At 42.8% G+C, this 22828-nt stretch overlaps 1 protein-coding gene across 3 annotated transcripts in view; it reads left to right on the forward strand.

The window, feature by feature from the left end:
* SMARCC1 (SWI/SNF related BAF chromatin remodeling complex subunit C1) overlaps window positions 1–22828 on the forward strand; it is a gene marked incomplete at its 5' end in the record, with an annotated part of 83192 nt that overhangs the window by 46955 nt on the left and 13409 nt on the right. For 2 of the 3 annotated variants that reach the window (XM_080578218.1, XM_080578220.1), the window contains 5 exons: window positions 8360–8415; window positions 10318–10432; window positions 11324–11478; window positions 17121–17255; window positions 21058–21316. In XM_080578218.1, coding sequence (XP_080434344.1) covers window positions 8360–8415; window positions 10318–10432; window positions 11324–11478; window positions 17121–17255; window positions 21058–21316 — 720 coding nt within the window. The remainder of the gene's footprint in view (window positions 1–8359; window positions 8416–10317; window positions 10433–11323; window positions 11479–17120; window positions 17256–21057; window positions 21317–22828) is intronic. The other variant, XM_080578219.1, reaches the window with a different exon arrangement.

Below are 22828 nucleotides of genomic sequence, written 5' to 3' on the forward strand. Positions count from 1 at the left end.
CATGAGAGCAGTTGAATGATGATGGCTTTCTAGCATAATAGTTATGGTAGAGCAAACAGAGGTTTATTGGCTCTTTGTGCCCCAGCTGAGCCTATAACGTTCTGTCACACCTTTTGGCAACTAATTTTAGTGTAAGTATTGTACAGGGTACACTGCTAACTGGTGGTAGGAGAAGAGCAGCTTTTTATTAAGAGGTGAACTGGTACATGGTGGTTCTTGGCTCTGGCTGTTGTATGTTACACTGCATACTAACAAGCTCTTGGTTTGGAGTTCAGCTTCAACTGAACTATATTCTATGGTATTCAGCAGATACTCTGATATAAAGTCTGTTATCTGCAACTTTGACACTTGCAAATTATTTGTTACTATGGTGAGTAAAAGTGTATCTTGCTGCAACTCCCTATAAAGCTTTGTACAACCCCATTCCATCTCTGTTTTGGCTCTTCTACAGCAGTGAAATGAGTGCAGAGGGACATTTTGCTGCATACCTGCTAACTTTCTCAGAGGCTTTCATCCTCCTGCGTTTGGTACAGATCTACCAGCTTGTCAGTACATCTTAATTTTTCTCTCCATCATTGTTGGCTGCTGTTTTTTTCAGCTTACCACAAGCTGTTTTGGAGAGTTTAGTGACTGCATAATTAAATGCCACTGTAGCTTTGGATAAAACTGAATGGAATGTAATCTGGGTCAGCTGGGAGGTTTGGTTTGGGCTGTGCTTGTGTCTCCTCTACTTGACCTGCTGTCACCCTGTGCAGAGGGATGAGCAAGGTGCGTGCTGTATGATGGGACCGTGAGGGACCTGTGTGTTCCAGTTCTGTTCAGTTACCTGCTGCTAGCCGTACGGCTGAAGATAGATGCAGGACTACTATTTTATGGTGCTTAGTGTCCGATGCAGAACTACACTTTTGAATAAGATTTAAAAGTAGCTTGTAACTCATTAATGTGTTTCTTAAAGGGAAAAAAAATTAAGAGGCCACTCAGTCCTCCTCGTCTCTTTTTAGTCCTACGCTCCGTGGGACAGCCTTGATGTCAGGCAGCTCGGTGCTTTGGAAAGAGGTGGAGAACATGTTGGAAAGGAAACACTGGCATCTGGAGTATCTGCAGTGCTCTGCACAAAGCTGTCAAAAAGCATCAAAGCTCTGTTGAAAGTTCAAGGGGGTTGGTTTTATTTTCAAGTCTACTATGAAACAAATCTAGGTGTTAACTCCATCTGAGACTAGGTTTAAGGTGATGACTACTTTAAAGTAAACTTAGCTTAGGCTTATACGTACATACGTTTTTTTTCTCCTGTGGCTTTGTTCTACTCTTCCCTATTTTCTGAGTACAGGTTTCACCGTAGTATGCACATTAAGGACCTCTGTGTCATGTATGCTTGTTTAAGTCTTAATTCTTAATCCTGCAGCACAATTGTGGAAGTCTATCATCGACATCATTAGTGATATTGCTAGTCTGGCAGCCCTTTCTTTAGGAGAATTTGCAAACAAGTTGCAAATAGAAATTCTGAAGTGCTTGTCATTTAATATGGGGAGTTGGAGAGCAGATGACCATAACACGATTACTTCTGAATGAGCTGTGTGGTGAGTTCTATAAGTAATACTGTCCTGTTATAGCTAATGCGATTTGTATTGGGCTGTGACTAATGGAATAAATTAGGACAACAGCAGATGGTTCTCCCTGGGGGAGCTGCTCAGCAAGAGTGAACTGGGTCACTCCGCAATCTGCAGCGCCTTCCACCCCCAAAACAGCTTTGCACTGGAGGGCATAGGGGAATCCATGGCTTGCACGTGCAGAGGTGTGTTGGATGTTGAAGTGCAGCGTTGTGGTGCGTAACTGCTGAAATGGAGCTGTTTGGCATGACTAGACCCGAGGTATTGTGTCTGAATGTCGCCGCAGAGAACTAAAAATATCTACGGAGGGTTCCATACTGTAATTAAAGCTCATCAGTTGGTATATTTTAGAAATAAAATTATACCATAGCTCTGCAATCTTTTGAAAGCTCTTAATATCAGCGAATTGTAGGCAGTGTGGAATGTGAAAGGGGAAAATGGGACTGGAAGGGATTCCTGGAGCTTACATTAATATCCAAGAATCTCATTCTTGTCCTCGTTGTTAAAATTTCTAAAGGCTGACGATGGTTCTTTTTGAATTAATGTTGTAAAGCTTCGGTAGAATTAAGAATGGGCTCAAGTGGTTCACATTCTGTGATAAGCTTGACAGGTACTGTCTTTTAGTTTCCAAGATGCTACCGCGGCTGTGGGTTATAGAATGCAATGGAGAAGATGCCCTGCGTTTGGTTTATTGAGTGAACTGAGGAGAGCAAACAAAGGAGCCTGTTCTCTGGGCCAAGGATTAAGCTCCAGAGAAGGGGAATATTTAGTGCACCTGTGGTGCGTAGTATCCCTCTTAGGTCTTCACTGAGTATGTGTGCTTTCTCAATAACTTTCCAAAGGTGATTAACTACATAGCCTGCATATATGTGCATTGAATTAGGCACAGGGGAGTCGCTGAAGTGCCTGTGTTGGAGGCAGTTACTCGTGGATTTTAGGTCTTACTCTAACAAGTATTTCACTGGAAGCATTTCCACTGGCAGAAGCATGTGGAGGCCTCCAGCTGTAGCTCATCTGTGACAGCAGACCCTGGGGGGGTGGTGGTCTGATTTAGGGGCTCCACTACAACTGTAAGCGACTTAAACAGATGATTAAATTTAACGCTTTATGGACGATCGTGTAACGTTCTCAAATACATATAGCGGAAAACACGAGTATACATACACAGAAGAAGCTATTTTACTTCATTTTTGGCAGGATGATTTCTCATGCGGTCCCCGGGGTGTGCTTTCACTCTGAAATAACGCAGACATTACTAAGGCAGACACTGAACAGTTCGTTCACTTTGCATATGTGCAGGTGCCTGTAAGCTAGCTCCGTGCCGTTGGAGGATTGAGCCCATCAATCCCCCCATCAATCCCCTTGTGATGGACTCGCGCAGCTTCGTGAATCTGGAATTCCTTCTCCGTGGCAGCCATCGCGCCGTCCGTGTGCGAGCTGCCTGGGGTGGCGGCGGAGGAGGCTCTGAGTCCTGACTTAATTTGGAAGATATAAATTATGGTTTAGATGGTAACGTATTTATCACGTTCAGACCCTGGATTTTTCTACAGCTATGGTATATTTCTCTCAATTAAATATTAATATTCAAGCCTGACTTCTGACAAGTTGCACGTTGTTGCCTTATAGAAAACAAAGAGGAAGGGATGCCTCGCGGGCAGCTCTAAGCTGGCTCCTGAGCTGAATCTCCTGCATGGTGCTCTGCATTCGTGTGTAGGGCTTGGCTTACAGTTGGTCTAGCGACAACAGAGGTTACTTATCTGCGGGTGCTGCAAGCGTCTGCTTGCTGGTGATGCAGTAAATTATGACAGTGGAAATTTTATAGTTTCCCTTGCTGACCTAAAGTCAATTTAACTTCTCTGTAAAGTCACTGGGCTTCATCAGAAGGCAGTTATAAATTCTTCATGTGTTAGAAAACAGCCCCCCCTGTTCTTGGAGATAACATGCAAAGCAGAACAAGTTGCCATAGAGCAGCAAATATTTGCTGCTTCAGGTGTTTGAAGAAGGGTGTGGAGGGGCAGTGCTTTCTACTCTGCAGGTGCCTTTTTCCTCTAGAAAGATGCCTTGTGGTGTCTTGTAACCATCTGCCTGCTGTTGATTTAAGAAACGCCATTAATTTCTTTTCCCACATCCTGCAAGGTTCAAGGTATGATACGAAACCTGGCGAAGAGTTAAAGAGCATCACCGGTGCCCTGTAAAAGGGATTATTGGGTCTTAAAGTTCTCTTCTACTTTTGTATTAGGAACATGTATCTCTAATTAATCAATCCTTGTTTTCATTGTCAGTTATGCTTTCATTACCTCATGCAATTACGTAGTTGTGTTTTTAACCTCTTTCAATCATTAAGGTGTTTGTATCTCACTGAAATGCAGGAGTAATTTCTGTCACTCTCATGCAGAGGGTCAGAAATGTGGTGGGTTTTTTTTAGATCTTTTCATACTTGAATTCAAAATTAATTTTTATGGAGCTGTAATTGTTTAGAGGTACTTCCAGTAGCCCGTAAGCTAGAAGCAAAAACCTGCTTGGATCCAGATAAACTTATTTAATGCCAAAACTAATAATCGATAGCTTCTTTTTCTTACTACATGTAGTATTTAAGCACGGTCTCCTCAATGTGTACAAGCACGGAATGGCTTATGCCAGTGGGAACCGCAGAGGCGTAGCGCTGTCACTGCAGATAGCGGCTTGCTAGCTAATAGAAGAGAACAGTTTTCAAAAGCCATTGACTGCAACCTGCCTAAAGTTGTCATCCTGATTTTAAAATAACATTTTATCTTATAGCCAGGACTCAAAAACCTAAGCTAAATCAGGATGTTCCCAACAATCTTACTGTCACACACACACACCTTCTCTTTCTGTAGCTGGATGTGTCCCTCTGCAATACAGAAGCGTGCTGAGCTTAGGGAAGAGTTTGTTAGATGTATTATGAGGCAGGGGAGAGTCGAAGGGCACTTCTCTTACTGAGAGATGCTGTATGTGCTTTTTTTCTTTGGGATTTTTTTTTTAAAGGTCAGGGGAAAAGAGTTTGCCCTCTTAGGGTGCGTGTTTGCCTTGGGGTGGCTTCTGTGGCAGTAGTCACTCAACGATGGTTCCTGTGGTCTGCAAGTAAAAAAATAAATGCTTAATAAAACTTGCCCCAGTATGCATAGGGATTTAACAGCAACTGCCTTCAACCCCATGGTAATGCTTGGTGGGTAGCACGCTGTAAACCTCCACAAACTCATCCTGTGCTGGTATCTTTGCTTGCTGCAGGGAGTCACACGTTGTTAGTCGCTGCTCCTCTTTATCTCAGGACTGGAAACCCTGACGTGCATCGTAATCAGAAAACCGAAACCACCACCCCAAGCTGATCTTAGGGTAGAAAGGGAATTCAGTCCTATCTAGCAGACCCAAGAACAAACTGGCTTTTTGGATAGAGCGGGAAGGTTTGTGTCTTACAGGCCTTGACTTTATGGCATTGTTAGGAGCAGCTTGCACAATTGTTACCTCCAGCTTTCTATCAAATGTGACCGGGAATGTGTACGTAGCAAAGAGCGTTGTCATCCGTTTGGTGGTCCTGAGCAAATCGTGTGCAGTTGCGTGACAAGAACGTCATAGTGATTTCTTTCCCCTCCGGCAGACTATAAAGGTGAAGCCGCAGGTTTGAGGGGACTGCTCAGACTGGAAGCCCTTGGCAGGTGAGAGCAGCGAGGTGGGACGGGGGGCTGAGACTTGAGTCCAACCTGAGCTACAGGGTCTCATCTTCCAGAACAGCAAACAAATTGTCACGTTATGAGCTCGTAAGACAGACATCTCCTCTTTTCCACTTAAAATTGTCCACAAGCTGGGACTTTTCTAGCCTGCTTCGCTGTAAGTTTTGTATGATACCGAGCTTCAGACCCACTCCGTTCCTCCGTGCGTTTAAGTTCTGCATTGTTCATGCTGACCTTTTTTCTTTCGATTACACTGTATCCTGATGGTAGGAATCATGGATCACAGAATCACAGAATGGTTTGGGTAAGAAGAGACCTTAAATATTATCAAGTTCCACTCCCCAGCCCCATCCAGCCTGGCATTGGGCACTGTTTTGCTTCAGTGTAGCACATGGGAATTCCCAGTAAAGTAAGGGTTACAGAAAATGAGCACCCTTACACCAACCAGTGTCTTCAGAAGCTTAGAGACGGATAAAGGCTTTTCACCAGATTTATACTGGTATGGCAGCGTGTGCTGGAGCCAGTGATCTAAGTAAGCTCCCTTTTTAATGCCTCCATACGTTAAATTTCACTGGCATCCAGTCTTTTAGGTCTGAGGTCCTAGACAAGGAGTACAGGGTTGTGCTGAAGTTTCCCTCTTGTTTGTTCTTACAGAACATCTGGGTGCTGCAAATAGATCGGTGTTTCTCGGTCTAGTAAACAATCCGTATGGGAAAATATTGGGAAATAGTAGTGCATTATTCAGACTCCTTCGTGGTATTTGCTGTCAATGCGTTTATTGTTATCCTCTTATCCTGAAGAGGCTTGCTTTCGTTAGCAGGAGTGTTTATTTAAATGTTGTATAAAGGAATAAATGAGCGAACCAAAGGCTAGCACCAGAAGAGCTGTCCTAAGGACAGGAATATACTAACTGCTGTTAAAACACTCTCTTTCCAGGTGCATGCATCCAGCACATGGTAACATTACGGCTGTAGCAGTGACAGGAGATGGATTTTTTTTCTTTCGTCTCATTTTAGTCTCACTTGCATATCAGTTAGGCTATTATCTCCCTTAGTAGGTGCCAAAATTAGAAGGGATGATAACTGGTCAGCTGTTACTCAGACAGCAGTCTGTAACTCAAGGGGGCCTGGCTCTGTTTTGGCAGAACCCTTCAGATGTCTCTGTTGTGGCTGTTTGAATGCCACACAGACAGTAAATAAGAGGTTATTAGCTTGAAGAGCTCGGTCTCGTCAGCCAAAAACCAAAATGAGCAACAGCAGGAAGCATGTAGTCGTGTATCGAAGCTGAGGCCGGGCACTCAGAAGGTGCTTGTGGTCAAGGTCAGGTTTTTCTGGGTGTCTGGGAAACTCATTTTGGGTTCAAAATATGAAGAATGTGTAAGAGGCAGTGGGTGGCGTCCAGACCCACACGTCCACAGCAGTGAGAAACCTGCCAAGTGTCCAAATGGTTCATATTACATGCTTCTAGCTTCTTGGACAACGCTATTGTCGTCTTTGGTGTTAGCACTGAAGGCACATGCTAGCTCCGCTTTTTCAGAGCATCTTGGAAAATAAGTTCTTTAAAAAGCTGGGACTGTTATTATCTTGCTCTGTACCAAACCAACAACCAGCTCTTGCGCTCAGATGCGATGCGTGGCTTGTTGAGCGCCTAGCTGGGAAGCTGCCGTTGGGTTTTTAAGGAGCTGTTGTAATAGTGTTTTGTTCTCAGAAAGCAAATAAAGCGTTTGGGTTTAACTTGGATCCCTTCATTGATCCGTTCTTCAGTACAAACCCACAAGCATTGCTCTCATTTCAGCTGAGGAGGAAGCAAGAGAATGAATGATTAAGGCCTGAGTGAGAGGATTGTCCACGAACATCTATCGTAGCACACCTTTTTGGACCGGTTTCTTTGACTTAAGCATCATTGTTCGGTTCCGATTCACTGGGACATGTAGTTCTACATCGCATGTGAAATACCTGGAAAATCTGTTAGATTGCCCGTGACCACATGCCGTGCCTGGCATCAAGTGCTAACTGGCGGTAACAAGATATTTAGCCTCGTGGGCTCTGTGCCGCTCCCCTTTCGGTAACTCGTGTGATGTAGGAGCTCTAAAACATCTTCATTCATCTAAATGTGTTTCTGAGGGCTTGAATACTTCTCAGAGTGCTCTGGGGAGAAACATGCTTTGAGGAAAGCTTCGGGTCGGGCCGTACCTGAGAACCCGGCAGTCACGGTGTTGGTGCAGAGAGCAGCAGGTACCAAGGATGCGAAACACGGCACGGTGCTGGGTTTCATGCCAGAACCACCAAGGAGAAGAATTGCTCACTGCCTTGACCTCCAGCGCTTTTTGGGGCGGAAAATAGCAGGAGGTGCTTAGTGTTTAACAACAGCGTCAGCTTTAACAAATTGGCCAGGACTCAGTATTACTTTGGCGTTTGAATAATTATTTTAAAGTCTGCTTCGGCAAACTTCAGCACCGAACTCTGGTGTTTTCACCACCTGCAAAATGCAATTTAGATCTTCAGTTGACCTGCAACATGCGACAGTGCTGCTGGGTGGACCTTTCATCAAAAGCAGCTCAGGGGATCTTGTGCTAAGGAGGAATTACAAGTCTGGCAGCACTGTAATTGAGGTTAATCATGCAGCTGACAACCATCTACAGAATCAAATTGGCTGTATTGGGAAAAACATTTTATAATACTTTGACTTACCAATGGGAATTACTATGCGCCTTGAATACTGCAGAGCTGTACATTATACTGTTCTTTATGTAACTAAGATGGATAGATTTGGGGGTTTCTCCCTGTGTGGGTAAATTGGGTGTTTGAGTAGAGCACAGATAACTTAATGCTTTGTCCTTCTTGTTGGACTGTAAATAAAAGCCTGTTAAATTTAAATTTGCAAGTAAACTTGATTTTTAAAGTAAGATTAGTGTAATAGAATTGGGTTTTCCAGGAATTCAGTGCTGTCTGGGCTTTCTTTATAAACCATTGTCAGTAGAGAACAGAAAATTTTAGTTAACTCTGAAATAAGTATAATAAATGGATGTTGTGGCAATTCTAAACACTTTATTTATATTCTCAGATGGAGCTGAAGAAGAAAAAATGGAAGCAGAAACAGATGGGCAGCAGTCTGAGAAGGTAAGCTTAGTTCAGCATACTGTTTCTGAAAAGGTACTTCTGATACTTATAGACATGAATTACTAAATTCTAAAGTGTCTGCTTAAAAAAAAGGTAGATGGCAGTGTGCTGGTCAGTTCTTAGTGAACAGTATTCCCTAACAGTTTCCAGTCTTCCTAGTACTTCATTTTCTAATCACATAGTCACGTAGAGATGTTTCTTGTGCTGGACAAATGGCTGGCATGTTTTTTCCTAGTCCTGAGGAAAAAAAAAAGGGTTGGGACTGGGAGGAAATGTAAAGCAGGCAATATCAAACTAATTGTAGAGACTTAAGCTGCAGAAGGACATTGGTTTGTTGCGGTTCATGACTTGTAGTGGTCTAAAGCAAGTATCACTTTGAAGTCTTGCCCTAGAAAAGTTTGTCTTGTGGCAAATTGCCTTTCCAAAGTTGAATACAGCTTTCAGCTCCATCAAGATCAGAGAGATCCGGGCTTTCCTGGAAACTGGTGAGTTGTTTGGATTCCTTGCAGTATTTGGCAACCACTTTTGAGTAGCTTGTGTGGAGCTGAACAGACGACCTGAATGATTATTAGCTATTGTCACAACTCCCCAGTGGCAATGCGAGTTACGTCTGTTCAGTCCGTGTGATCACTGCGGCTTTGTTGGCTGTTTCTGGAACCGTTCTCTGTTCCACGGATGTGGGCAAATGAGATCTGATGAAATGAAGGTGTCTGTAACTGAGCTGGTCAGTAGAACTCCTCTTCACGAGAAGTCTGTGTTAAATTTTGGTTATAGGTGTGTGTAGTATGAGCTTTTGATGTTAGGTGTGATGCAGCCTGCCAATAAAGATCAGATTAGAAATTAATTCCTTCAACCTGTTGATAATGCTCACAAGAATGCAAGTGTTTGAGGGGGGGAGTTTTATAACATCGTGTCTACAAACGCAGTACCTCTTTTCAGATGGTCAACAGTAATGTCACTGGCTGTGATTGTTCCTGACCTAAACTGCAGTTAAAACTAATACGCTGGAATTCAAACATCACTCTGCTAAATAAATAGTGGTAGGCACTTATCTCATCTGCTACAACAGATGGTATTTCTGTGTTGCGTGCTTCATCAAAGGAATGAGATAAAGTGACGTATGTGTTTCTGTCTGTAGTCTTGGTATTACTTCTCACTCTGGTCTCAGATAGTTCTTACACTGTCTTTCTGATAGTCAGGTACATTTAGGTAGATGCAAGTATAGAAGACTTCTTGGTTAGAGCTTGAAAGGATGCTCTGTTCTTTAAATCAGAATAAATGAGAAACATTTGGGCCAGTTTGGATTATTCCCAAGGGGAAAATTATATTTCCAGTCCTATGCATGAAGCTGCCGCCGATTTTATGAATACTATCTTAAGGCACCTAGATTTTTAATTAATATTTTTATTTTACTTCTACTTTGCAACCGTTGGTCTTTCTCACCAGTTCCTGGACAGAAGCACCCTCCTGCAATATGTAATTCAGTTGTAGTGTTCATTGCCACGAGATGCTGTTGTGACCGTGAGAATTCGGAGGTGATGCGTGTACTGCTGAATACTGACGTAGCACGGAAAAGATAGGAGACTGGTGCACAAACTACCAGAATAAATGGTGACAGCATGGGGAGTGGAAGATGTTCTTACCTGTCATCTTACTTCACGTACCTTCAGATGAAGCGTTTTACCTGGGTTACTGAATCTGGTAGATTTCCGTCCAGTATGGCAGTTGCTTTGTCTGTTCAGATTGTGGGTACGATTGTCAGAATGGGCTTAAGTAGAAGTCAGCCTTTAAAACTTAATCTCTTCCTTTGTGGTAGTGAATTAATTTGAAAGCTATAAACGAAGTTAACATTGAATGTCTTGTATAGCTCTCATTCTCCAAGCAATCCTTCATCCCATTTAGGTTGAAAACAAAGTGGAGAGTGAAATTGAGGAAGGTGATAAAGCACAAGAAGGAGAAAATGAGAGAAACCCAGAAAAAGAACAAGATAGTGAAGTGACTGCAGACACCAAGACAGGTAATGATTCCCAGCTGTTCCTCAAGCTGTGTTAGCTTTAATAGCCTTCCTCTAAAGTTGTTGGAATAGACTATAAACTCAACTGTGGCAGAAATATTTTGTCTTGCACATCAGGCTGCTTCATGGTTCAGTAGTAAATATTCTCGTTTAATTTCACTGAAAAGCTCAAGCACTAAATTCTTTCCTGAACTCATTTTAGACCTCAGCTGAGCTTTCTTTCATTGTGTGTTGTGACTGGGTGAAGAAATTGCAATGGCAAAGTGAGTATAGGTCACAAATTCTTTTCTTCTGCCTGCATTACACACCATTTGATCATTTTCGATGCAAAGAAATGGGACTGCTCACTTCTATGCTTATAAGATAATGTGCTAGCTCAATTTCCCTGTGAAGTGATGTGAAGCCTTTATTTTGACAGGTTGGCAAGTACCATCTTTTTCCTACATAAGACATTACTCTTGTTATTTATTTTTAACACGTTCCCCTTGTACATGGTGGATACGTTGTTCTTTACTGGAGCTTGCAATCAGTATTTTAGCACCAGGTAAAACAAGACATGCTTGGATTCACATATAAAAGTGGAGGTAATAATGGAGTTGATTTGGAAATGCAGCTACAAGCGTTCCAATGAAAATAAGCTGATGGCAGAAGATGAATTGACAGGATGAAAACTAAAAACGTTTAAACTTGATGTATTTGTTGGATCAGATCCTTTAAAATTGTTCCCACGTCAGCATTTGGATGAGTAGCAGTAGTGTTACAGAGGAATGTGACTGTGTGGATGAATGGATTTGTCTGGCCAATAGCAGTGCGTGAAGTGTAATTCCTGTCCTGAGTGATACTGTTAACAAAGGGAGAATGCACATAACAAACGTGGCGGGAAATCTCTTTCAGAAGAAAAGGAGACAGAAGAGAACAAGGAGAACGTTGATGCAAGCAAAGACAAAGAAAATGAGGCTGGGAAGAAGAAAGTGGAACATGAAATCTCGGAAGGAAACGTAGCTACAGCTGCAGCTGCTGCTCTTGCCTCAGCTGCCACCAAAGCAAAGGTTTGTTTTATGCAAATATGCGTTGGCTTGATTTCCAGCTCACGTTACAGCTGTTTTTAAAATGGTCCTTTGTTCCAGATCTGTGGAATTTCATGTTCTGATCTCTAATGCCTTGAAAGACCACATGTCATCTTGAATTTATTCTGCTTGAACTACGAAGTGAAATTGTGTATAATTTAATTTAGGCTGCTATTTGTATGTTTATGAAGCCAATGAACATCCATAAGAGAGAGCCCCAAAACTTTTGTCAACTTTTGTAAAGACTTTTCTCTGCTCAGTAGGTCTGGTTGTAATGTTGAAGGCATAGATCTGGATGGCAGCACCCTTATGTTGCCTTTCTTGCTGTGCCAGTCTATTCCGTGGCCTTCACACAACCCCTCTGTACTTGGATCCTTTGTCTGTAACAACAATGTGATGCTCAATTCCAGTGTTATAATTTGTTTTACAGACAACTTGATGATATTTGTGTTAAGAGGTGCTGTGTGTCTGTTAATGATAGACAAAAACACGCTTTTAAACTTCTGTTTGTCTGTAGTCTCTTAATGAGCTGTGGTTTGAATCAGTGTTCTGTCTAGTAGCTTTTCGTTACCCTGTAATTACTAATTGCATGCTGGCCTTTGTTCCTTCTCTTTTTGCAGGAACCAGACTGCCTTTACTTCTTTCAGAATATCTTTTTCTAAATCTGTTTTCTCTTCATATTTTTGGGGATTCACATTTTAGTTTGGGTTTCTTAGTGCTTTGGGATTCAGTGCCATATTCCATAGCATTCCATCTACTTTATGGACACCAAAAAGCAAAGCATGGATTGTATTTATTCCTGATGGATTTCCAGAACATAATGGTGGGCATAATGAGGTGTTGTATGTGTTGCACTGACTTTCCGGTCCGATTTTTTTTCGCCCCTTGAACTTTAGACCTATTTTTCCCAGATGCATCATCTATATTGAGGAAGTATGATGATAGATGTTGTTGAAATAATACAATCCTTCCATTATGAATCCATGAGACTGAGGATATTTTTAGTTGGCTACCTTTCAAACTAGTTTCTAAAATCAAAAGCTGCATGAATTAACACTGCCCTTGTAGCCTTTTTCAACCTAAATGATTCTGTGATTCTGTGATTTTCAGCCATGTTTTGTTTTAAAGTGTGGAATTTAATCTCTATTTTATGGAAGTCTTCTTTCTCCAAATAAAAAATGATATCCTGCTTTCCTTCCTTTGGTGATAATGAGTGCTAGAGGGAGAAGGGACTTTGCTAATGGCAATTTTCGTTATGATAATACTAATATTCTAGAAGAATTTTAGCTTTATATTACAGGAAATAATATAATTAGGATGTTCACACTTAGAGTAGAATTCAGGTTCAGTAGGGATTTCTCTTTCCACTTGCATTTAAAAACCCAGGCAACATTTAGGCTTTCAGTGAGCTGTATCTTGTCTGAGAAAGTAATTCAGTTCTTCGTATTAAACTGAAGACCTGGTCATGTGAAGAGCTGGTAGAGTTATTTTCCTTCCGATTTTATATCGGAGGAATATTGCAGTTATCTTCTAAGGAGAAACAAGGGTCAAAGGCAGGCATTTGAAGTTGTTTTTCTTTTGAGATAAGTAGCTTTACCAGTGAGTTCTGTTTGAGAAATGGTGTCCAGTGAATGTGCTCATCTGGGGGAGAGGCTCTGTATTCCTACACGTAGAATGGAGCAACAATTTTAAATGCATTTTTACGGGTTATGGCTTTGGTACAAACATTATTAGAATTATTTAAGACCCTTTTTCTCCTTTTCTTCTTGGATTCTTAAATCAATGTAAGCTCTTCTTCCTTTCTGCACGTAAGCCTTGCGGTTTCACACCAGTAGGTAGCTCAGCACCACTGTGCCATCATACTCTCACTCCCCCCCCTCAGAAGGAGAAAATATGAAAAAATGCTCATGGGTCGAAATAAGGACAAGGAGATTGTTCCACAATTAGCACTGTGGGCAAAACAGACTTGGCATAGGATGACTGTTACTGCTCCCCCCAGCCCCCCTGCTCCTGCGTGGGCTCCTCTCCACGGGCTGCAGCTCTGGCCCGGGGCCTGCTCCTGCGGGGGCTCTCCGTGGGCCGCAGCCTCCTCCAGGCCACATCTACCTGCTCCACCGGGGGCTCCTCCACGGGCTGCAGCGTGGAGATCTGCTCCGTGTGGGACCCGTGGGCTGCAGGGGGACAGCCTGCTCCACCAGGGGCCTCTCCTCGGGCCGCAGGGGGATTGTGCTGTGTGCCTGGAGCACCTCCTGCCGCGCTCACCTGGAGGCTGCAGGGCCGGTTCTCTCTTATTTCTCGCTCTTCTCTCCCATCTGCTTTTTTTTCCCCTCCCTCTCTCCAGTCTGTTCTCCCAGAGGCACAACCAGCATCTCTCACGAATTGGCTCTTTGATCTGACACAGGGCAGCTGCTGGGCTCAGCTCGCAGAGGCCCCCTCGCCCCCCATAGTCTTCCCCAGTACCAAAACCTTGCCATACCAACCCAACACAGTAAGTAGCCCATGACAGAAAATGCCTTCTGTCCTGCAGACTGCTGTTGACTTCTGTCCAGTTGTGTGCCCTTCTGCTGTAGCTGTTGGACTGTCACTTACCCTGCCAAAAAAGACCGTTCTGTTCATAATGTGACCTCCTGCATGGCAGAGACCGTATGGCTCCTGAATTTCTGTTTTGAGATAGTTGTGATCGGGTACATCTTTTTCTAGAAGCCGCTGATCTGAAAACTGCCAGTGATGCAAAACCCCCTATAATTATCCAGAGGTTTTTCCGTGGGTGGTTAACTTTGCTGTTAAGCTTTATTTCTAGTCTGGTGCACTTCAGCCACTATTGTAGCACTGCAACGCTTTCCTGCTGAATTAAAAAGTCTTTGGTTAGCAACCGCTTGTTCCACGTGTAGGTATTCAGAAATGTGAAATTCAGCAATAGGATAGATGCTGTTACTAAAATTATTTCTCCTTATTTTTGGGAAGCTACATCATGTCTTCTGTTTGTAGGCAGGTCGTCTTTAATTGGTTCCTTTTTGCTGCTGCTCTAGAAATTTAGTGTAGAACCTTCCTCATCTCCTGCTTGAACGTACGCAGGACAGGATTTAGCAGTTTTTCTCCTTGTGTGCCTTGGTTTAGGCAAAGATGGCAAATGCACAGAACTATTTCTTCTGTTTTCATTTGCAAAAGGCGGAGCCCTCTGGGCCTCAAAACAAAAGTGAGGTGAAGCACCTGGTCTCCTTTCACAAAATAGAGGAGGGGAGGGAGGAGAAATAATTTTCTCTGCCTGTTGCAGTTCCAACTAATCTCCTGCGTGTGGATGAGAGGATGTCACGCTCCCTGTGATGTGTTGCAAGGACACTATCTGTTTTCCAGGCGTCTCGTGCTCTGGTTTTACAGTTGCGTGTACCTGTTGTCACACTCTTGCTGCGATTAGCCCCTTTCCTAACTGAAGCAGGGGTTAAAAAAAAGATCAGGGGTGGGTTAGGTTCTGTGAAACCACCTGTAACGTGCGTTTGCTGGGTCTGTAGCTAGTCTTGCGATTCCTCTTCAAGAGGAATTCACTCAGAAGGAATTTGTGAGCAGGGGAAGCAGTGGGTTTTGTGGCAGTGGGCACGATCCCAGGCATGGAGGTGCTAATTGCTGTCCTCGTGTCCGGGACATGGGAAACATAAAAGATTTGTTCTGTAGAGGCGCTCAGCCGGAGGCTGGCTCTGCTGGCTCGGTGATGCTCAGCTCTTTCAGAGTGGCGGTGTCCCAGGATAATGTCATATCTTCTTTTTCGCTTTCTGTTACTTGTTAAGCACCTTGCTGCATCCATCTTATCAGACAATTTGAATCACTGTTAACTTTTATCCGTACTCTGTTTTGTAAGCTTCAGAGTTGGCAACGACTTGTTCTTTGTCCACATCAAGCCCTGAGTAATGTCAGGCTAAGGAGTGCTTTCTTCACGTCTCTTCAGAACAAAGTTCTGTGAGGATTTCCTTTCTAATGTGTATTTTGAGACATCTTTTACCTAACGACGTGCCTTGCTGATCTTGTTAATTTGGTTTCATTATTAAAATTACACACACCAGGTGAAGCAAAATGACTATCAAAGGCTTTGTGTACCAACAAAGGTGCTTTTGTCACTGACTTTTGTACAGATCAGTCTGCTTTACTAAGCCGTATTAATTGACGTTTTATGTTGTAGTTGTGTCAGCCATTCAGTTAGTTTATTTCAGATGTGCACCGTCAAGTCTGGTCAGCACTTAAGTGAGGATCCTGCTTGAATTTCACAACGGCATGCCAGCAGTTGAACTTTGGGGGATTGTTCTGGTTCCCTAAAACTGGACGTTACTGAGAAGGAAATTTAGTGAGTCTTGACCGTACGGTACCAAGACTTCCTGAAGACTTGCTTTATTGTTGATGTGTTGTCATTCAACAGCGTTCATTTCCAGTAAAACATTAGTGATGGAAACAACGTGAGAGATTTGAGAAATTCTGTTTCTGGTCAGGATTACCAGTTTTCTAATGCTGCTTTTCTCCTCAGTGTTTCTTCCAGTCCTGAGCAAAGATTTGGGACACAGCCTGCTTAATGTGACTCCCTGCTTGCAGGCTGAGCTGGTTGAGATCTAGCGTTTTTCTTCCCTTCTGCCCTCACCTTGCCCTTCTCAAAAGGCATGGGTCAGGCTGGCTCTGCCTCAGCGCCCTGCTCAGGAAACGTCCTGGGACTGCTGCTACAGAAACTGCCCAGCAGTGTGTGCCCATAACGGGTGTTATATTTTGAGTGTATTTTTAGTTTGAACAGTGGGCTTGTAGCAAAAGCTGGTAGAAGGCATCATTAGCATGCCTTTCACACTTGGAAAATGTGAAATGCTTTCATAGGTCGTCTTAGATCTACCTATCCTATATATATTATCTATCTCTTAAGTCATGTACGTATCTGCGTGTGTATGTGTTAAAGCTAAATCCTCGCGAGGAACCTGTTTGCATTTTTCTGCAGCTCTGTTTCACACTGTTTATATACAGCTTTGCAACCTGGTTATTGAAGGAAACCAGAGGGTGTTTTTTTTCCATTTTTTTTCATAGATACATAGAGGTTTCTCTGCAGTCTCTGCCCTAGCCTGAGGTAGAACTGCTGCAGGAAGAAAGCTTATGATTTAGCAGTATGGTGTTGAACGTAATGGGAATATACTTAGCTAGATACATAGCTTCTAATTTAATTGAGCAAAAAAAATGTAGTGGCAAAGGCGTGCAAGTCATCTCAGTGCTTTTGTGGGTTTTTCCAGGTAAAAGCCTCCTGTATGAGTTCTGGTGAGTTTTTGGATGACCTGCAGCTGAGTATGACCTAACCTTTGCTTCCTTATTTGCATTTCCCCTGAACATGCTCTGTTGCGCATTCAGAAGGCTTTTGGGCAAAGCTGGTTTGCTTTTGAGTACTGAGCATCCACAATACACAATACATTGTGTATTTATGTAAAAGCTGAATAATCTTCCCAGGACTTTTGGTTCTGAGCATAAAGTTGATAATCTGATGCCCTGCTTTCTGTCCAGAAGTGGAACAGAATGGCTAAAGCTAGGTGCAGGGGTAGTTGGTAATTTGTTTTCTTAAAATGCTCTGTTTTGTGAAATACATGTAACGCAAAATCCTGTTTTGTTCTCAGCATCTGGCAGCAGTGGAAGAAAGAAAGATCAAGTCCCTGGTTGCCCTTCTGGTGGAAACACAGATGAAGAAGCTGGAGATAAAACTTCGCCATTTTGAGGAGTTGGAAACCATTATGGACAGAGAGAAAGAGGCAGTAAGTAGTGGGGACACTAATCTGAAATTCTGGATTGTATCAGTCACTACAAAGACTTTATGCCATCAGCAGTTTCAGCTGTTCTTCACATTTAGGCACTTCTTTCTACCCCAGCTCAAATTCATAATTACCCCATACCGTCATGTCTGAGCTCTCTCCTCCTCTGTCCAGAATCTCCCTTTTACCATAAGCAGCAAACTGGCAGTATCCCAGATTTGCTTCCTAATCCTTTTTCCTGTCAAGGAAGCACGAGTGTGGACTCAGACCTGGGCCTGTGTGTAGGCCTTGTGACGTGAATGATAACTGACAGAAGAATGGCTTTTCCCTGTAAAGAGAGTGAAATGGATGGAAACCTTGCTTCCCTAGAGGGAAGGGAAAGCAGCAGTGTCTGCCTGCTATTCCTGACCCAGTTCAGATGGGAGATGTGGTTTTAAGCAGGTAGCTCTTTTTTTTGGAGGACGTTCTCAGTAGCTCTTGAAAAAATCCTCAAAGTGAAATGCAGTAGCAGAAGGATACATGCTCAGGAGTAACAGCTTCTCATTTTGAGATGAGGGATTTGCTTGAGCTGGAGGGGGTAACAGCAGGTGCAAGAGAAGGAAGGAAGCAGTAATGTCAAGAGATGAGAAAAGGTGATTGCTCATAGGGAACAGAAAGGTATCAAAGGAGAACAAAGCTCAATTATCAAATCTGACAATGAAGCATGATTGATATGGAGGATACAGAGGAGGAGGAGCTGGGCAAGTAAAGCAGAGAAATTGTTTGTTTGACTTCAGTCTGGTGAGAGGCAGTAGCCGGGGCACAGGCTGTGACGGAGGTCTAGCCAGCTGCAGAAAGTAGTGACCCCGAGAGAGCATATATATGGGGCGTCTCGGGCAGGGTTTATTTGTTGTAACGCTGTTAGTTCATCTCACTGAGGACTTGTGCATCCCTAAAATCAGGATGTAATATGAAAGAGATGCTGTCTCTGCCTACCAGTGACTGGATTACACATTAGTTACTGAGCGTTCTCCCATCTGTAGATCAGTGGGCTTTTAGAGAAGCAGTTTTTCTCTGACTACTGTAAACATGACCCAAAACTTCATTTTTATCAGAGAGCAGTCAGTTTTTTTGCATTTTTCTGTTGTTTAGCTTGCTCAGTTTTGTCAATAGGCAGTTACTCCAGGTGTGTTGAAGATATCGACTGATAGTTCTGGGGGTTTTCATGTTTGCCCTACCATGTGAATTTAATGGAATTTACGTCCTCACTTTGGCATTAATCACACTGATAGAATTTGACGAACTGTGGTCTTCTGTTGTAGCAGAATGTCAGCAAGAATTTCTAGATTGCTCAGCATCCTCAGCCATTTCAGTGTGGTGTCTGCCTCTGACACTGATTGGCAGTGCAAGAAATGGACCTAACTATTCTGAAAAGGTTCTCTGTAGATTTCTTTCTTTGGGGGATATATTCCATTACTGACAGGGTTTTTTCCACTTTGAGGCATATGACATTTTCCTTTTCAAAAAGTGCATACAGATTTTTTTCCTTGGCTTTCTAGCAGTTAAATTTGGAATTTTCACCTGTCACTGTGGATATTTGGTGGAATAATTAAAGCAAAAATTTGCTTAGTGCTATTGCACAGCATGCATATGTCCTTATTTGTTGCATTACGGTAAAGGTGGCTTCATTACAGTGAAGGTGAGGTGATTCCAAGTGTTGGAAGAAATCTGCGCTACAGACTGGAGAGTGTTAGGTTTTAGGCAAAACAAATGTACTTGGTGTTTAAGCTGAATAACTTCAGTGCTAATTCTGATTGTGTGTACCCTATTGGTAGGAGCCTTGTTGACCCAGAATTTATAATCGCACACGAATGCTTTTCTTTACTGTGCCTGTTAGGCAGGAATTATTTTCTGAAGATGGAATTTGTAGTACGATGACAACTTGACAACTTGCATAAGTGTACATATAAAGCATTTGTAAGAGTCCCTTCTAACAGGAATCACTTTGCAACAGTGCAAAAATATGTTGCTGCAAACTTGAAAATCATCAAGAGTGTAGTATTTGTGAATGTGTACCTAAAGCATTTGGTGGATTTAATGAATTGAGCTGTGTAGGAGATTGTGCAGCAGACTGAAGCACGCTCATCTTCGCTGAGATAGCCAAGCTTCACTCTCGCCTGATGTTAACCTGCAGATTTTATGGAGTTTGGAGAATGCAAATTACTGGTAATCTGCCCAACAAAAAAAAAATGCATTTTAACCACCCATCTTAATTCTGATCTGTACGGCGGGAGTCTGTAAACCTGCTTTGAAACTGGTTGTGACAGATGCAAGAACCTAATGTAGAACCAGGTATTTTGGGCCCTGCACCAGTTTTAAGACCAGCTTGTGCTGTGACTTGTATTTGTGTGCCTTTCTCTTCTGTTCAACTGGGTCTTCTCATCCTGAAGGGAGGGAATGTGTAGAAGGGAAGTTTTTACTCATTTTCTTAAGTACAGGGTATGTTTTCAGATACTGGATGCTGTTTGGTAATGCTTTAAAAAGCATTTTTGGACTGCTCTGACCTCTTAGATGAGGTGTAGCAGGATAGGGTGCCATGAAGAGAGCAAAGCAGGAGTGTAAAAGAATATAAAAAGTATGGTGTAGCAGTTCTTCTTGCTTAAGCCTTTGTTTCGGGTCATTTGCAGTAATTCTCTTCTGAACCGCCTGTCACCTACCGAATCTGTTTCCATACATGCACAATTACACCATTGGTGTATGTGTCTCTTCTTTTTATCAAGTTCCTCCCACTAATGTATCAGATTGGTCAAGGACAAAGGAATCATGGCAGCATGAATAATCACATTGTGGTCCCTACATGCTGAAAAACAGCCCCCAACAAGGAGCATGTATTATTCATTAGCTCTGTCCCCATCTGGTTCTGCTGGTGAATGTGTGCTCTGTAGTGGAATTTCGTTTTCATCCGTGTTTTGTCAGCAGTCAAACTGCTAACACAAAGCATTGGTGGAGCTTCGGGATTTCTGGAGAACTTCCACAAGGTGGAAGTCTCCTTGGCAACCTGCTTTTCAGATAAATAATAGAGTAAATCTTCAACGCTCATTCAAAATTCGTAAACTAGCTGCACAAATAGGTCCAGTTGCTTGAGAGTAACAGACATAAAAATGCATTATGATTTCTTGGTTCGTAGTCAAACACATTTCCTTAGCCATGGCAGTGATCGGTCATGTAAGTGCCCAATAGTAAGACACATTTTCTGAAGCTTCATCTTTTCATTTGGGCACTGCTTGCAAACTATATGCCTTCATAGTTAAAGTGATCTCTTTACGTTAATTGGCCTAGGTTACGTGAGGCTTTTCTTTAAAATAAGACTCATCAGTAATGCAAATCATTGGTGTTTAGATATCATGGTGTACAGGTCCTACTCTTAAAATAAAGGTACAGAGCAGGGTCCTGCCTGTAGTCACTGAGCATGTGTTTTTGCCTGCATATTCTGCTTTGGTCTTTCCCTGGAATCTCTTTGGGCTATTTCTCCTCATTCCAACACACGGAAGATTGAGAGAAAAACGTGCGGTTACTGCTAGAACTGTATTGAGGCTGAATGTTCTGTACAGTTATTATCGAGTAATGTGTTAATTGTATTACTGGGGGATTCTTTAGGATAAAACAAGGTGACTTCATCGGTTCTGGCTGGAAGATGGCCTGTACCCATTACCAAAAACTGCTGCCAATTTTTTGCTAATCAAATGCCGATCCTATAGAAATGGCTTAAATATGTAGTTCTTAACTATGTTCTTCTCTTTTCATTTTTTCCCCATTTTTGACGTAGTTAGAGCAGCAGAGACAACAGTTGCTGACAGAACGCCAGAATTTTCACATGGAACAGCTGAAATACGCTGAATTAAGGGCTCGTCAGCAAATGGAGCAGCAGCACAGTCAAAACCCACAGCAACCTCACCAGCACTCCGGTGGGCCTGGAATGAACCCGCTCGGGGCACCAGCACATCCAGGCCTACTGCCACATCAGCAGCCCCCGCCGTACCCAATGATGCACCACCAGATGCCACCACCCCACCCACCACAGCCAGGTAAGAACTGGAAGGAGAAATCCCCCGAGGTTAGTCATCGCCACTCAGAGTAGATTAAAATAAGAGGAAAAAGTATTGCTGGATAAAATTGTACGAGGTTTGACGGATGTTCCGTTATGTGGTGTTTTATAATGGTGCTTCTTGTAAAATGGAAACAGCTTGCTGGAATAGTTAGCACGATGATCCTTGTGGGTCCCTTCCAACTCGGGATATTCTCGCTTTGCCTGTACTACAGCTTTGTTTTAGAGCTTATGTCCCAGTACCAGATGTGCGGGTGGAATCTGGGGGGACTGAAAGGGAGGGATATCTTAGCAATGCATATAAATACCTGATCGGAGGGAATGAGAAGGAGGGCACCAGGCTCTTCTCAGTTGCAGCCAGTGACAGGCAAGAAGGGATGGGCACAAATTAAAACACTTGAAATTCCATGTCAGCACAAGAAAACCCTTTTCTATGATGGTCCCTGAGCACTAGAGCAGGTTGCTTGGCGAGGCTGAGGGCTCTCTGTGCTTGGAGTTTAGGTTGTCACTCCAAGCCTCTAAAGTGTTTGTTTCCCTTTTCTTTTTTTAAAGCTTGTGAGCTGCCACTGACTATCATTTTCAAATGTTTTTGAGCTTGTTTGTATTTCTTTAGACTTTTTTATGCCAAGCGATCTCTGCTCCTTCAACAGCAATCATTCACTCAAATTCTCCAGTTCATGACACATCTAATCAGGTAAAAAACTTAAGGGAAAGGCCAAGAATGAGAAACAGAGGCAGAAAGCTCCTTAGGCAGCTTTATTTGGCAGGAGACCTCATTCTCATATGCTCCTACCCCCTACTTAGGGCTTTTCTTTCTGCCTTCTGCCCTTCAGTTATGCTTGATGTGAGATGAGAATCGCAGAGCTGTGTTGGTCAGGAGAATTGCTTGAAAGTCCAGCCTCCTGCTCAGGGCAAACCTGGCTGGATCTGACAGCAGAGGGACTTGTCCTGTTGGGGTCTAGATGTGTTCAAGGGTGGAGATATTTCTAATACTGAGGGATAGAGAAATTAGGTGGCTTTGTTATACTTGCATGTCGTTGAAGTGATCATTTAAACTAAAATGTCACCACCTGGATTGTATGAACCTGGTAGACTGGATTGCAGCAAAGGAGAAGAGGTTTTGTCAGGTACCAACTGCTTGACCAAAAGCCATTCTAAAGCCATTCAAAAGCCATTCTAAAAGATGGCCTGATTGGTTATTAGCTAAAAATCTTTCAGAAGGTCTTGTATAGCTGAAGAAGCTGGAAAGTTTAGAGTATCATGATCAAGAATAAGACGTGGTAACCAAAAGTGTGCAGTAGAACGAGTTTTCGCCTTAATAAAAGCCTGAGGTAAGGGCAGTTTGGAAAAGCCCTCTGTTGAATGTGTGGTCTGAGAAAGAGCAAAAGTGCTTAGTAAACTAGCAGGGTTTGCAGATGACCATGAAATGCGAGGCATCCAATCCAATTGTGTGAATCTCCACAGTAATAAAAACACGATTCAGTCAACAGAT

Source organism: Anser brachyrhynchus (assembly GCF_964034855.1).
Source record: "Anser brachyrhynchus genome assembly, chromosome: 2".
Classification (NCBI taxonomy): Eukaryota; Metazoa; Chordata; class Aves; order Anseriformes; family Anatidae; genus Anser; species Anser brachyrhynchus.